Source organism: Fulmarus glacialis, unplaced genomic scaffold, assembly GCF_000690835.1.
Source record: "Fulmarus glacialis isolate BGI_N327 unplaced genomic scaffold, ASM69083v1 scaffold6005, whole genome shotgun sequence".
In the NCBI taxonomy this organism is placed as follows: domain Eukaryota; kingdom Metazoa; phylum Chordata; class Aves; order Procellariiformes; family Procellariidae; genus Fulmarus; species Fulmarus glacialis.
The window spans coordinates 36274-49972 of NW_009212233.1; the positions used below are offsets into that span (position 1 = coordinate 36274).

General features: G+C 41.3%; 1 protein-coding gene across 1 annotated transcript in view; it reads left to right on the forward strand.

Annotated features, from left to right (window-relative positions):
• The window catches only part of LOC104076797 (fer-1-like protein 6), a gene marked incomplete at both ends in the record, with an annotated part of 61917 nt that overhangs the window by 33630 nt on the left and 14588 nt on the right, over positions 1 to 13699 (forward strand). The window contains 10 exon segments of the mRNA XM_009577798.1: positions 1601 to 1711; positions 3910 to 4071; positions 5214 to 5397; positions 5598 to 5779; positions 7280 to 7402; positions 7534 to 7573; positions 9352 to 9467; positions 10585 to 10716; positions 11754 to 11879; positions 12912 to 13039. Coding sequence (XP_009576093.1) covers positions 1601 to 1711; positions 3910 to 4071; positions 5214 to 5397; positions 5598 to 5779; positions 7280 to 7402; positions 7534 to 7573; positions 9352 to 9467; positions 10585 to 10716; positions 11754 to 11879; positions 12912 to 13039 — 1304 coding nt within the window.

The window sequence follows — 13699 nt, forward strand, 5'->3', positions numbered from 1 at the left end:
CAGGTGGATTTCTAGATAGGCAGGTATTATTCACAAAGTTGTGTGTTTCTGTTTGGCTTTTTAAACAGCATCACAGAGGTGGCTGATAGAAACCAGGTACATTAGGGAACAACAAAACTAGACCTAGACCTCTGGCCTCAAGTTTCACAAAATCTATTAAATTAATTGCTTTGGGTTTTTACTGATAAAAGGCAGTAAACATGCGCATGTGAATTATTGCTGTTAGTTATATGAATACTCACATATGCTGCAGGTGCTATGCTAGAAGATACGTTTTCCACCCATCTCCTCCTTTACCTACAAGGGACTAGGGAACTCATCCTTTCTCCCTTATGCTAATTAAACTTCCACACAACTGTACATAGCTGCAGATAACAGACAGATGGCCTAGTCAAAAGAAGCAGAAAACTTCAACTTTACACGTCCTTTGAGAGCTGTATTAGCTACTTCACCTTTCAGCAGTGACAAGTTAGCTTAGGAACAGTGAAGCACTCCAGAAGTTCTGTTTCTTTTTCCCGAAGCCATACGTACAGTACGCTTTAGGTACCGTACTTCATGTGAAAGCTGAGGAGAGCTCTGCCTGTAGGCTGTGAGCTCACCTGTGAAACCTGTGTTCCTACTGTTCTGTGCTATCACAGCCTGAGCTTCTGGTAGGACTGATCATCAGGTGCCGGCTTCAACAATTTTATGTAGAAATCAGGCCAGGCTTCAGATCTGCCCTGCATGGACGGAGAAGGTCACAAATACACTGTTGAAAATTAGGAAGGGATTGGGAAATGAAGTCAGGGAGCTTTCCCACAGAAGGTGAACCAAACAGGCAGCAGAGCCTGGAGCACGGCAAGATGCAAAGAGATGGTCAAGCCTCAGAGCTGTGGTGGAACATGCTCTCCTCCACCCACCTGGCACAGGGCAGTCATGTACACCCAAATAAGCTCCTGAACATGGGGCAGGCTTATGTGCAATCACACGTGAAGAACATAAGTGCTGCCTGCAGTAAGATTTTAGTTGTTGCACAGAGAAGACCCAGCCCTAACGCTGGAGATGCGATTTGCAAGTTCTCAAATGCCGACAGCATGCAATAATGCAGGACCACTATTCCATAGTGGCTGAAGAGCATTATGTCTGTCTGGCAAATACAGGGTTTAGCTGATGTGCACTGTCTGTTCACCAGGCTTTTTAAACTAAAATCAGATGTAGAATTTTCCTGTGAAAATCTTCTAAGCAGTTTTGCACAGAATTTTCGTTAAACAGAATTACCATGCTTTCCATTTTTAATAAATAGAATTACCATGCTTCAGTACACACATGTCTTTAGGGCAGACTATGTCCTGCTAGGACAAAGGAGACTTTTTTTTCAGAAAGGTGCATAAACCCAATCTATTGAATACTCTTCCTGCCAAGTGTTTTAGCATCACAGCAGGACAGATAGCAATCCAGGTCACATTCCTCTCACAGGACAGCCTCTCTGCTCTGCAGTTTGTCTTGCAAAACTGCATTAAATTGATGTGTTCTATGTACTGTTTGCATACTGGCTGATACTTTTGATACCGGTTTTATTCTTCAGAAAACCAGCCTGAGTTACGACTGCTTATTTTTTCAGATTCCTGAGTCAGATCCACACAGACTTCCCCCACTGGATCCACCAGATGTTAGCCAGATTTACCCAGTCCCAGCCAACATCCGGCCTGTTTTAAGCAGGTACAGAGTGGAGGTGAGTTACTTAGAATATTTCCGTTTCCAAATCTCAGCTCCTTTTATTGTTTTACTGAACTGTAACAGTAAGGGATGATGATTTTAAAATCCTGGCCAATAGGGATCACGTAAAAATAACATATGGATCCCAAAATAAATGTGGTAAGCTCAGATCAAATTGATTCTCTCAGGCTAGGCATGTGAGGCAGTGCTTCCAGCTGAGGCTGGCGAAGGCTCCATCTCAGTCCCAGCCTGCCGGACGGGACTGCTCCCGTGGCAGAGCGTGGCTGATGGACCTGCGCTGCGTGCAGCCCAGGGAAGTGAAGTGTCTGCAGGAGATGGAGAGCTTCCCCTTGCAGCTGACCTCACTGGAAGTGAAGTTCTACATCAGGCACCTCCCAGGCTTTTTCTGTGTCCCAAACTTCAGCCAAGCGATATCACCTGCCTGTGTTTGCACCTTCTCTCCCCTCCTTTCTTGCACCATTTGGGCTCAAAGTCCCCTTATGTTAGAAAGCAGGGAAATGTGGCAGCTTTTCATGTTCGTGTAATGCCTGGATGCTGCCCAGTCTCGCCACTCCCTGTCACTCATCCTGCCTTCATACCAGCTGCTTATTTGCCCATTTCACTGTGCCAAGTCAGACCCTGTTTGCGTAACCTGGTGGCCCTTCCCAAGAAATACTAATTTGGGAGCCCAGAAACAGTTCCAGCTTTGCTTCAAAGATCAAGCAATTGAGCTTCTGAAAAGCTTCTGCTGTATCATTTAGTTAAACTCTTGTTCTCTGTACATAGGAAAGAGTTTTTGTTAGCAGGTTTTTTTATACTGAACCCTGCAGGGTAGATAAGCCCATGAACTACTCTGTTGATGCTAAAGGGACAACTTAAATCCTTAAACTTAGGTGTTCCTCTAAGTATTGTGCTATGAAGGCCTTCCCAGTGCCTCTGCAGTAGGATTGCTTTGTGCTGCTTGTACATTTTCTATTTTACACTGCTGTGACATTCATCCCAACTAGCTCTAAGGCACTCAGCTTAGAGGCAGCCTCACTGTATGTTGTTTGTTTGGACAGCTGAGCAGAGCAGCCACCCTCCCAGAGTGATCCAGATCTTAAACAGATTAAATTATACTTTGGAAGTGCATCTCTGTCTCCCTTGGTTCTGGAGGCAGCCCAGGACAACTCCGCTCCTCAGTCTAATACCTCGGGCACCTTAAAATCAGGGAAACTGCATCCAGATCCAGACAGCTAAATTGCTATGAGAACAGGTCTACAGTTGAAGTGTGTGTGTATGAAGTGACATATGCATATTTCCCAAATATACCCTCTCTGGAGGGTACGCAGCAAGGAAATAACACAGGATGAAGATAACACAACTTTTGTTTTGTCAAGATATTATAAACTAATACCCCACGCTGGTGGAAATGACCATGGAGCCGTTGTAACTATGGAAGCATGCCCTAATTTTAACTGGGAACCTCCATCAGTGGAGCAGGATCTCACTGACCCTCACTCTGCTCCAGTGCCCCTTGCCACTCCCTGAGTCACACAAATCCCCAGTCCTGCCAGCCATCAAGTTGTCCACAAAGACCCCCACGGTCCCTTTCGGTTCCAGTCTTCATTTCAGGTTCATGAGACTCATGACTTGTCTTACCAACAGCAACATAACCATCCCTAGTTGCCCCAGCCCTCTCTTTCAGGGCCCCCCAGCGTGTGCTGTATAAAGTCCCATTTTTCCTGCAGACCCCTATTTTACAGACCCCATCTCCTCCTCATCCTCCAGACCAGGAGCTTGCTCCTTTGAAGGAAAGCTGCTTGGAGACCTCTGCCATCCATTGCAGACCTGAGGGCTAGCTCAGCTGGCAAACCTCTATTAATCACCTCTGATCGTATGGGATTTGTTTGCTCCTTCAACAGCTCTGACACTTTAAACAAACCAAGCCCCTGCTGTTCAGATGGATAGTCCCCTTGCCCTGCTGAAAAGACAGCTTTTGCAAACGTGATTATTATGGCTTGCTGTTGGCAATAACTTCTTGGTAACAGTTGGATGTTTCTAATTGCTTTAACTTCCACCATAATCCTGATGGTTATTGGATATCAGATTTAAGCTGTTTGTTTTTTTCCTCCATTCCTAAAGGGATGCGAGGTGATGGGATCCCAGCAGTGGCTTCCCCCAGACTGAGGGGTCTCTGCAGGCTATCGATGTTTCTCTCTCTGCCCACCACAGGTCCTGTTCTGGGGTGTTCGAGAGCTGAAGAAAGTCCAGCTCCTTTCTGTAGATCGCCCCCAGGTTCTCATCGAATGTGCGGGGAAAGGAGTGAAATCCTCTGTCATCCAGAGCTACAAGAAAAATCCTAATTTCAGTGGCCTTGCAGACTGGTTTGAAGTGGTGCGTACAACATGCTGCTCCTTGCCTGTCCGTTGTCTGGTTAGGCAAGGTGTTAATTACTAATTTCCTTCCTTTCTTGTCAAATATTTTCCTCTGTGTCTTGATTAAATACTAAGGGATATAAGTCCTTATGCAAAAGCTACTGATTTGAAGATGCTTTAAAAGACTTCTGCTACAACTGTATGATAAAAGAAGATGATGTTCCCCATGTTACATCCGAAGTAGGCAAGAAAATATGTTGCAATCAGATTTTTACTGATAGGTTGGAACTTGTTGGCAGATAACAAGGATATTTTTAGTACTTTTTCCTCCTCCTTTCCCATTTTGCAGGGTAGTGCTCAGTTTCCTTTATTTTCTTTCAATTCTTTTAATTTTCCTTCGTGTGTTACTGGGCTGTTAGGGGGATTGATCATTTCTGGCCCATGAGCTCTGGACCTTTTCATATTGTAATATTGGCTGTTATGGACTGGAAATTTAATTATCACCTCTTAGCTAGGTTATAAGAACTGGTACTTTCAGTGGACAAAGGTCAGCATCAGACAAAAATATTCTGTTTGATTTGCTCTAGTTGTTAGCATCAAGAGAGAAGTTGTTTATTTAGAAGACAAAAGGATATCAAACACTAACCTGGATACTGAAGTATGGTTGCTACAATATTTTTAGCTTCCATTGTACATCACATGTCCAGAGAGTTGTTTTCCCTTTTGTAATTCATCCTATAAGGCATGTAACCACCCAGTGTCCACATCGCACGGTTGGGCAAACTGAGGCAGATAGGGTTAATAGCCTTCAACAAAGCAGCAGTGGCATTAAGACTCACAACTTCCAACACAGCGTTCATTCCTTCTGAACATTCCTGATTCTCCCAGTTCGTATACGACAGCATGGGACTCAACTCAGTAACACAGTCCGTATGGTCCACTCTGTATTCTTAAGGACAAGGCTTTCTCCAGACTTTGCAGAAAACTGTGGACAGAACTATGTTACCTATGCTGTATGCATTTTGCATTTTGAGTATGTTAATAGCTGAGGAGGAGAAGGGAGGGAAGAGTAAAAGCCTTATTGCTGTGCACGACAAATATTCTGTACATGTTCTATATTATCTAGCAATTCTCATGCTGCTGTCTGTCCTCTTCCACTAGGAGCTGCCTGAAAATGAACTCTTGCATCCACCACTAAGCATCTGCGTGGTCGACTGGAGAGCGTTTGGGAGGAGTACTCTCGTTGGAACGCACACCGTCAATTGCCTTAAGCAATTCCTATGTAAGACCCAGTTGGGTCCTCAAGCTACACCAAACAGACCAGACATTGTAGAAATTGAGAAAGGTAAATGTCCAATCCTGACCCCAAATAAAAAGACAAAGGACCTACTCAGGGGCTTATCACTAGGCACTTACTTAGAAGATATGCTTTACTGTGTTGAGTGTAGGGTCAAACCCTTAATGATGTGATCATTTGATGACCACCAAAAGTGATGATAGCATTTCTGGCAAAATCTTACCTAACTTGCACAGTTTCAATTTCAGCTTCACCTGAGTCATCCCAGCCTGCTGAGTTATCCCAAGAACCACTTTTAGCTGATCACATCTATGCCGAGGTGGAGCAGGGTAAATATACAGTGGTAGAGCCAAACCCATATCTCACAACACTTCCTGCCTCTGAGCCTGAGCACTCTGCCTCTGAACCAGGGAAAGACAGAAAACAGAAGGTAGGTATAGCTGAAGCTGCCAGCTAACTTTCTGTTGCAGTCTTGCAGACTTTAGCCCTTCCTTATAAAATGGTAATCTCTTACTTATCTCAGATTAGAGATTCTGCGTACTGACGTTAACACCCACGCTATCTTGCTGGCACTTGAGAGAACTAGTGAGCAATGTAGCTTGGATCCCACGTAATTTCATTACTTTCATTAATAGATAACTCATGGGCAAGTATTACTGGAGTAGTAGGATTTTTGGTTTTCCTGGCCTTGAATGATCTACTTAATTGCAAAACTTTCACTGTGAATGACTGTTTCTGTGTCCATGGCATTTAGGCAGGGATGAAAGCTCCCCTGTGTTAGATGCTGTACAAATGTGGAGCAGAAAGTCTGTTTCCAAAAGATCTTATGGTCAACGTATAAAACTGGTGTCAGTCTGTGGGTAGAAGAAGGTAGGAAAGTACAGGAAAACAAGGCAGTTCCTGTCAGCATGGCGTTTACAGTGCAGTATACGCTTTAGATTGTACATATTATTTTTTGTTCAGATGCACATGCTCCTCCTTTCTCTGTAGTTTCTCCCATCACAATCACTGTTTTATTAGCAACAATAAAAGCAGAGGATGCAGGACTGACATCCATTTCAGAAGCTGTTTCTGCAGCTACATAAAGCATGCTTCTTTAACCTTTGATGTTTCAGTGGTCGGATGTTTCCACCATCCTTCATAATCAGGAGGTCAAAGAAACTGCAGGGATGTCTTGTTCCCTAGATGTACACACCAGTCTGGATCTTTCATCTGGTACAGAACAATTTTAATGTATGACAGCAAAGTATAGTAAGAAAAGAGTCCTAAAGGGAACCCCGTAATTTAACCATCTGCGTCATATTAATTATCATTCCCACTTATCTGTTTATCAATCCCAATTATCTATCTTTGCTCCGGCCTCCCCAGCCAAGCTGAAAACTCTCTGTAAGGGTGTAGGATGAAACACTATTTAACAAGGGCCAATCTTCAGGCAAGAATGAAGTTAGTAAGATTTGCCACATGAGCAGGTGATCTTCAGGATCAGATTTTAGCTTTTTGGAAGAAGAGAACAGCTGAACTGCAGAAACTGTTGGGACTCTCTCTTCTTCCAAAAGGCAATAAAGTAATAATGGGAGTTCTTAAAATACTTGCAGATTTAAGTGGCAGAAACTAACTTGTATCTGAATGTTCGCATCCCTTAAAACATCATTATCTATTTCTCTGTGTAGATTTGCCTGTTGTATGGGTTGCTCCTGTGGCAACGTCTCAAATGTTCGAAGTTTTGGCATCATCAGTCGGTAATATAGAGATAGCTTTAATAATATGATGATCATGATGAAGTGTCTTGGAATAAAAGACAGAGACACTAATTCATATTGCATTTTATTTAGCTCTTGGAGGTTGAAATTTTCTTCCGAAAAAAAGTGAGTCAGGTGATTAGTTTTAGTCAGTTCTAGAGTTCAACAGTGTTTCCCCCATGCTTTGGTAGGGTATGAAAAAATCCATCCGACGGTCAACAAAGAGGAGAAAAAGAACGATTGCAGATGAATCAGCTGAAAATGTTATTGACTGGTGGTCAAAATACTATGCTTCTGTGCTCAAAATGCAAAAGGTAAGTCACCCAGCATGCCCAAAACTCTCATGGGTGAGCTGTGTTGTAAAAGTAGATTTACTGCTGAATGATTCCTTTTCAGTATTACATTCATAATGAGGATTTTGTCCATTGTCTTTTTCTTTTGAAAGGCAAAAGGAATTTTTTCCAGTGAGGGAAAACGTGAAGACAGTAAGTAAATTATTTGCATTTTTCTATTATTTTGTACTACTAATACTTTGCTTCTCTACTATTTTACCGTCAACAATTAATGTCTGGTAACAGAGTACTGCCAGTATACCGGGTTCTTTCCTCTACAGCTGATCAGATGATCAGGTTAAAACTTCACAGGCAGTGTTGGCTTAACATGAGTTTCCTGTCATTCAAATCTCATGCACAAAGATTTGCAAAGTCAAAGTCCTAAATGACAGAAGGTGGAGATTATCCTAATCTGAGGTTGCATTTGTAACAGGTTCAGAAAAAGAAGCTTCTCTCAATTTTGAATGAGATCAATGGATCAATGATGTAGGAACAGCTTCTGCTAGGAGACTCCGTAGTCACGTGTGTGACTTCCATAGCTGAAAATCTTTGTGCCTAGCTCAGGTTCTAGTGGAAAATTTTTTGCACAAGAACCTAAAACAGTTGTCCAGAAATAGGCTCTCTGTGTGTGTATGTATATATGTCTTCATACATGTATACTCCATGGCTTAACAGGTCCTCCCACAATCAAACAGAGCTCTAGAAATTTTTTTTTTTTTGACAAATGTGACTGTGTGAGCAGGCTGGGAAAGAAAACAAATGTTTACTGTTTACACAGAGCCGCTATTCAGAATTAAACTATAGCATCTTCCCATGCCACAGCTGACTGCACTTCACCAGTGATTGAGGTGATTTCTATTTTAAAGGAGGTGTTGAGATTGCTCTGGATGGAAGACACGACCTAAATGTCAGATGGTATCATTCTGGAAATAGCAGCTGACGGTGTTTCAGTATCATCAGGGCTGCTGACAGATGAGGCAGAGATCAGTTTCTGCGTGAAACTTGTTCCCATGGAGGAAATATTTAGATAGAAAATGTTCTACAAAGATGTGATGTTCACTTACAATTAGAAATTTACTTGACGTTGTGACATCCACCCACATGCTGTTCAGGCAGTTGTGGCATATTGTTTTTGACTGATGACTTCAGATCTTGTAAATTCTTTTCTGATAGTTTTTGTTACATATTTTCACTTATGATGATAAGCATTACACAGGACAGCACTGATACAATATATACATAGATATATATATTTCTAAATATCTAGTGATATCAAACACACGTGAACTACTCAAATAATGAAAGTAAAGTGAACTCAAAATCCAGATTTCAGCCAAAGAACTGAACCATCTCGATGCCGTTTTTGAGGGCTCACCTTCTTTTTGTTGGGAAGTCCCCACTCAGTGTTTGGAGTCTGGCCTGAGGCTGGTCAGATACCTCCTCCCTTTTCTCATACTTCTAGGCTTTCGCAAGGTGAGATACACTCTGTTTTGTGATATCTTTGAGCAGAGAAGGACTTGGATCACCTGATATCTGAAGTACCAGTCAGCCTAAATAGCGGCTTCCAGTTTTAAATAAGCCTTAAATTTTACATGAAAGCTGTTAAGGTCTGTTAGTTTGCTTCTGGGAGGAGTCAGAGAGGAAGGAAAAGGATGTTCTGGGAGATGGCCAGCAGGGAAGGAGTGATAGAGGACACCATCACACTTGGTCCACCAAGCTTATCATGAAGACTGTTAGCCACAGAGAGGATAAAATGCCACCTCTCTGCCTGGGAGGAGTGGTGAGAAAAGAGAGGACCCTATGCTTGGCAGTAGAAGAATGAATGCAGAAGGAGCAAGGGGGACTCTTTAAAAAGTATTTTGCATCCTTATCTGAAGCATTTGATGTGCTTTGCTCATTAAAACCTACATGATGTCATGAAATCTCTGCAGATAAGCAGACTTCTGAGCACATTGCATTGATCATAGAAGACGAGCCAGACAAAAAGAAGAAGGATAAGACATTGAAAAGGAACTGGAAAGAAACTCCAAACCTAGCAACGCTGCAGGTAAGAGACAAGTACGGCTGAGAGGAAAGGCTGTTATTCATTGTCTCCCCGAAGCTTGACATCAGCAGCTGAGTTTAGTAAACCTTCCTTACATTTATTTCAGATACTTTAAAATGAATAAAACACAAAAATGATAGTGATAATGCAAATGGGACCCACCCAGGGTCTTGTAGGGTGGATGTGGCCCGCTTGGCCTTAGACCTTCAATTTACCAATATAGACACACCCAGAGAGACTTAAGTAAAAATTCACTTTTGTTGTTCACCTGTAAAACACTGAATTTGGAAATTCCAAATTTCATGTTGGAAATATTTCAGCCTATTAAGAATGATTTAAAAAAGGGTATGGAAAGCATTGCTGCAATCGCTAGTGCATCCTCCCTGATGGGGAGGTAATACTCAGCTCACAGTAGATTTGGTTGGGTAACAATAGAAGGAATTCAAAGAAAACTATATGGGTCATGCAAAATGACTGGAGACATGAGGAGGTTTGAAAAGATTAGGACCACTTGGATTAGATTGTAGCTGAATAAAGGGGAATTTGAAACTGCTGTTTCCATTTTTTAGGAGATGGCACTAGTCTAGGCCCTTCTATTTCACACTGAATAACACTTCATAAATTACGCAGGGAGAGTGTTGAAAAAAAACCCTGTCCTTTTAAAAATTATTTGGTCTTTTTACCTATCCTAAAGCTCTGTCTTCACAGCACTTTATTACTGTCTGCTTTACTCTCATGTTCTGACACTTTAACGTAACAGAATGGGTCAGTACATCAAGGGCACATTGCAGAGAGGAAACAGAAGCAAAGAGCAGCACATCCACGCTGTTTTTCACCCACACCAGTGCTTACAAATGTTCATTCTGGTCCTTCCAGAGCCACTTCTACCTGCTGCATTAACGTGCTATTCCAGCAGTTGGGAAGGACTTTGGTTAAGGACAAAACTGCTCCTGTTTTAAGTGGGGAATTAACTTTTTTCCTCAAGGACTTTTGCAAAACCTTGGTTTTATTAAAATCTGTATTTTGAGTCAAAATGGATTTCTAGTCATCCTGTAATAAAAAAGTTGCTATAAATGTATTCACTGCACCACAAAAAATAAGCATTGTCCTATTTTCAAAGATTTATGAAGGAGACTTGGAGAGTGAATTTAATAACTTTGAGGACTGGTTGAAAACTTTCCAGCTCTTAAGAGGAAAATCTAATGACGAAGTTCATGCTGATTCTGAAGACAGAATAATAGGAAAATTTAAGGTGAGCTTTAATGTTGATTAACTGGGTAATAATTTAGAGGCTTTATGTTTTCCTGCATATTTCAGGTGTACCAAAGATGAAAGAAAAAGTCATTGACTGTCTGTTGTAAATAGAATTATCTCTTTTATTGGATCTAGAGTCATATTTTTCCTTTCCCATTATCTGATGGATAAAAGCAGCATCCAGCACCAGGTGTTCACCGTTGTTTTGAAACAAGGAATTACAAAAAAGTTTTAAATCACAGAAGGGGAAGAAGAGATATATTATGTAGTCCAGATTCCGCTAATGCAACTTTATTACTGCACTACCAGTTACAGCACCTTATATGTAATGTTCAGTAATTTAAATGGAGGCCCTTACAGCTACTCCAGTTGGAAGCAATTGTACCGCCTGATCCAGGGCACCATTAAGCAATCTGAAAATGCAGTTCGAAGCATGAATAATGTTAGTAGGATTTCAGGCATTTTGTAGTTTAGAGGAACTGATTAAACTCATTGATACCTCAATTAGTTTGCAATGCAAATTTCTGTTCAAATTATTTGCTAGTTGCTTTCAGGCAGTATGAGCTACTCAGCAGCATGAGTCAATATTGATTTATATGAGTTGTGGCTGCAGAAATACAGTTGGATTCCAGTCACACTGTTGTGAAACTAACCCAGTGGAATTACCAATTTTTAAATATACAGTTAAGGGCAAAATATTATTTTTAGAATATTAATACTAAGAAAACTAGATTTAGAACATCGGCAGGTGTTAGTCCGTTAAATAATAGAACAGAGAGCTAAGAGCATGCAAGTACTTCTTGCAATCATCTAGATGTGATGGTAGTACCATTTTATAGAGCAAAGACATTTTAAAAGATGATGTTTAGAGCACTGAAGCCTGTGTTCCCTTTGAGTGGTACCATAAAATGTGTTGTGTATATGTATGTGTTGCAACGCAGGCTGCGTGAATGATGTTTTGTTTGCGTTCAAAGGGTTCTTTTTGTATTGCACTTGATCTGTTTTCGAGGGAGGTAAAAGACAGTGTATTACCAGGGCTCCTTCTGCATTTACCCAAGTCCTGAGGATGGCAGCTTGCTGGACAGAGGGCAGCCCCGCATTCTGCAAGGGATACCACCAAACTACTCCATCAAAGTCCTCATCAGGGTTTATATTGTGGCAGTAAGTAGACAGATGTTCTTTTAACCCTGAAATAACTTGGACATTTCTTTTCAACTCAGTTTACCTCCAGTGACTTTGCAGTGAAGTTTGTGAAAATCCTCATCCGTGTGGTAGAATTTTTTTTGGTCATATTCCAGACAATGTTTCATGTTGTAGAAATGGGTGTTCAGAGTAGAAAATGTTACATATTCCTCATGATAAATCACAAGACTGGAGAATCATTTTACTTCGAACTCAAAGGGCTAGAGACATAACTGACATAATATGGGCAGCTTGTTCCAGCCACATTATGCAAATGCAGCCAGTTTTAATCAGTAGAGTTGTTTCAAAATGACACACATTTAAACAAAACTGCAGTAAGGGGGAAATGGCAGCATATTTTTTGAGGGCTGTGAATTGCATATAATCAAAGTGGTAGATGTTGTCAATAAGTTACGGGGTGGAGAAAGAGGTAGAAATATAGAGGACAAGATGATGAGAGAGCATGATGTGAGAAGTAAAAGGGGTAGAAGGAGCTGGTATTTCAGAGAAACAAGAGAGTTGCAGGTGATCTAAGAGAGGAAGAATGGCATGCGAAGAGACAATGGCAAACAAAGCAGAAGAGAAGAATAGGAAGAGATTGCTTTATTTCCTGAATATAAAGACTTCAAAGCCATCTCATAAATACAGTCTGAAGAGTTGTTATGCACTGTTCAAGGATCTGGGTCAATATTTTTGGGAACCCTTTCCTGAATCCTACATGTACTTGTGCAGCCAGCTTCTTCCTCAGCGTTGCCTCTCCTGCTCATCTCTTTTTCCATCTTAGTGGTGGGACAACACTTACATCAGCTCCACCTTTGCAAACTCTCTTCTCCTCCAGATCATCTTTTCCCAGCAGCCCGCAAAGCTAAATGCTAAATTTTATATTACGAGGCAAGCAAAGTCCCTGCACTTCCAAAACACCCAGGACTGGGCAGGAAACCCATGGTCCTGTGTTGTGACCATGCTGCATTTAAGCAGTCTTCTTGAGGACACAGTCTTTCTTCCTAACAGGCGTTTAACCTCAGCCCAGCTGATCCAGATGGCAAGTCAGATCCCTACATTGTGCTGAGACTGGGCAACACAGAAATTAAAGACAGGGAAAACTACATCCCCAAGCAGCTAAACCCAGTATTTGGAAGGTCAGTGATGGTTCATTTTCTTATTCAGGGGTGATTTCTGCTTTATCACTTGCCACCACTATTGCTGTTACTATTACAAAGTGTTTGTTGTATGCTGATTTCTGCCTGTTTTGTAATTCTACTGGTTAAAATGTTGATAATTGGTGTCACCCTGTATGATTGTAAATTATTTCATTTTCATACCAGTCAAAACACATCACGGAATTCAGTCTGTGAGAGGTTTTGCAAAATGATGCATGAGAGGAAATGAGGCAACAAATGATCTTGTCTGTGCAAATTAATGCAATTGTTAAGCTTAAAGTGAAACAAATATCAGCGCAGTAAAGTGTGATTTCACAATCTTTGTTGCTATTTCAGGTTGAATAGAGTTCCAAATAAATCTCATAATTTTAGGACTAGAACAAAAAAACTTGTTTTTTGAACCCACACAGCCTTCTGAATGGGGGAGTCAGGGGCAAGCTGTCAGTAAACATCAACTTTGTATTATCAGTGCTTTATACTTATTTATATTGTTAATGCTAACAGCTGTGGGGTTTTGCCAGTAAGTTTCCCTGTTTTAAGAAGATTGAAAATGTTTTGCATTGGGATGGAATTATTCTATAAGAACTTTAAGACAGAGAAAGTATACTATGTTGGACTGAAAGCCCCCTTGGCCAGGGT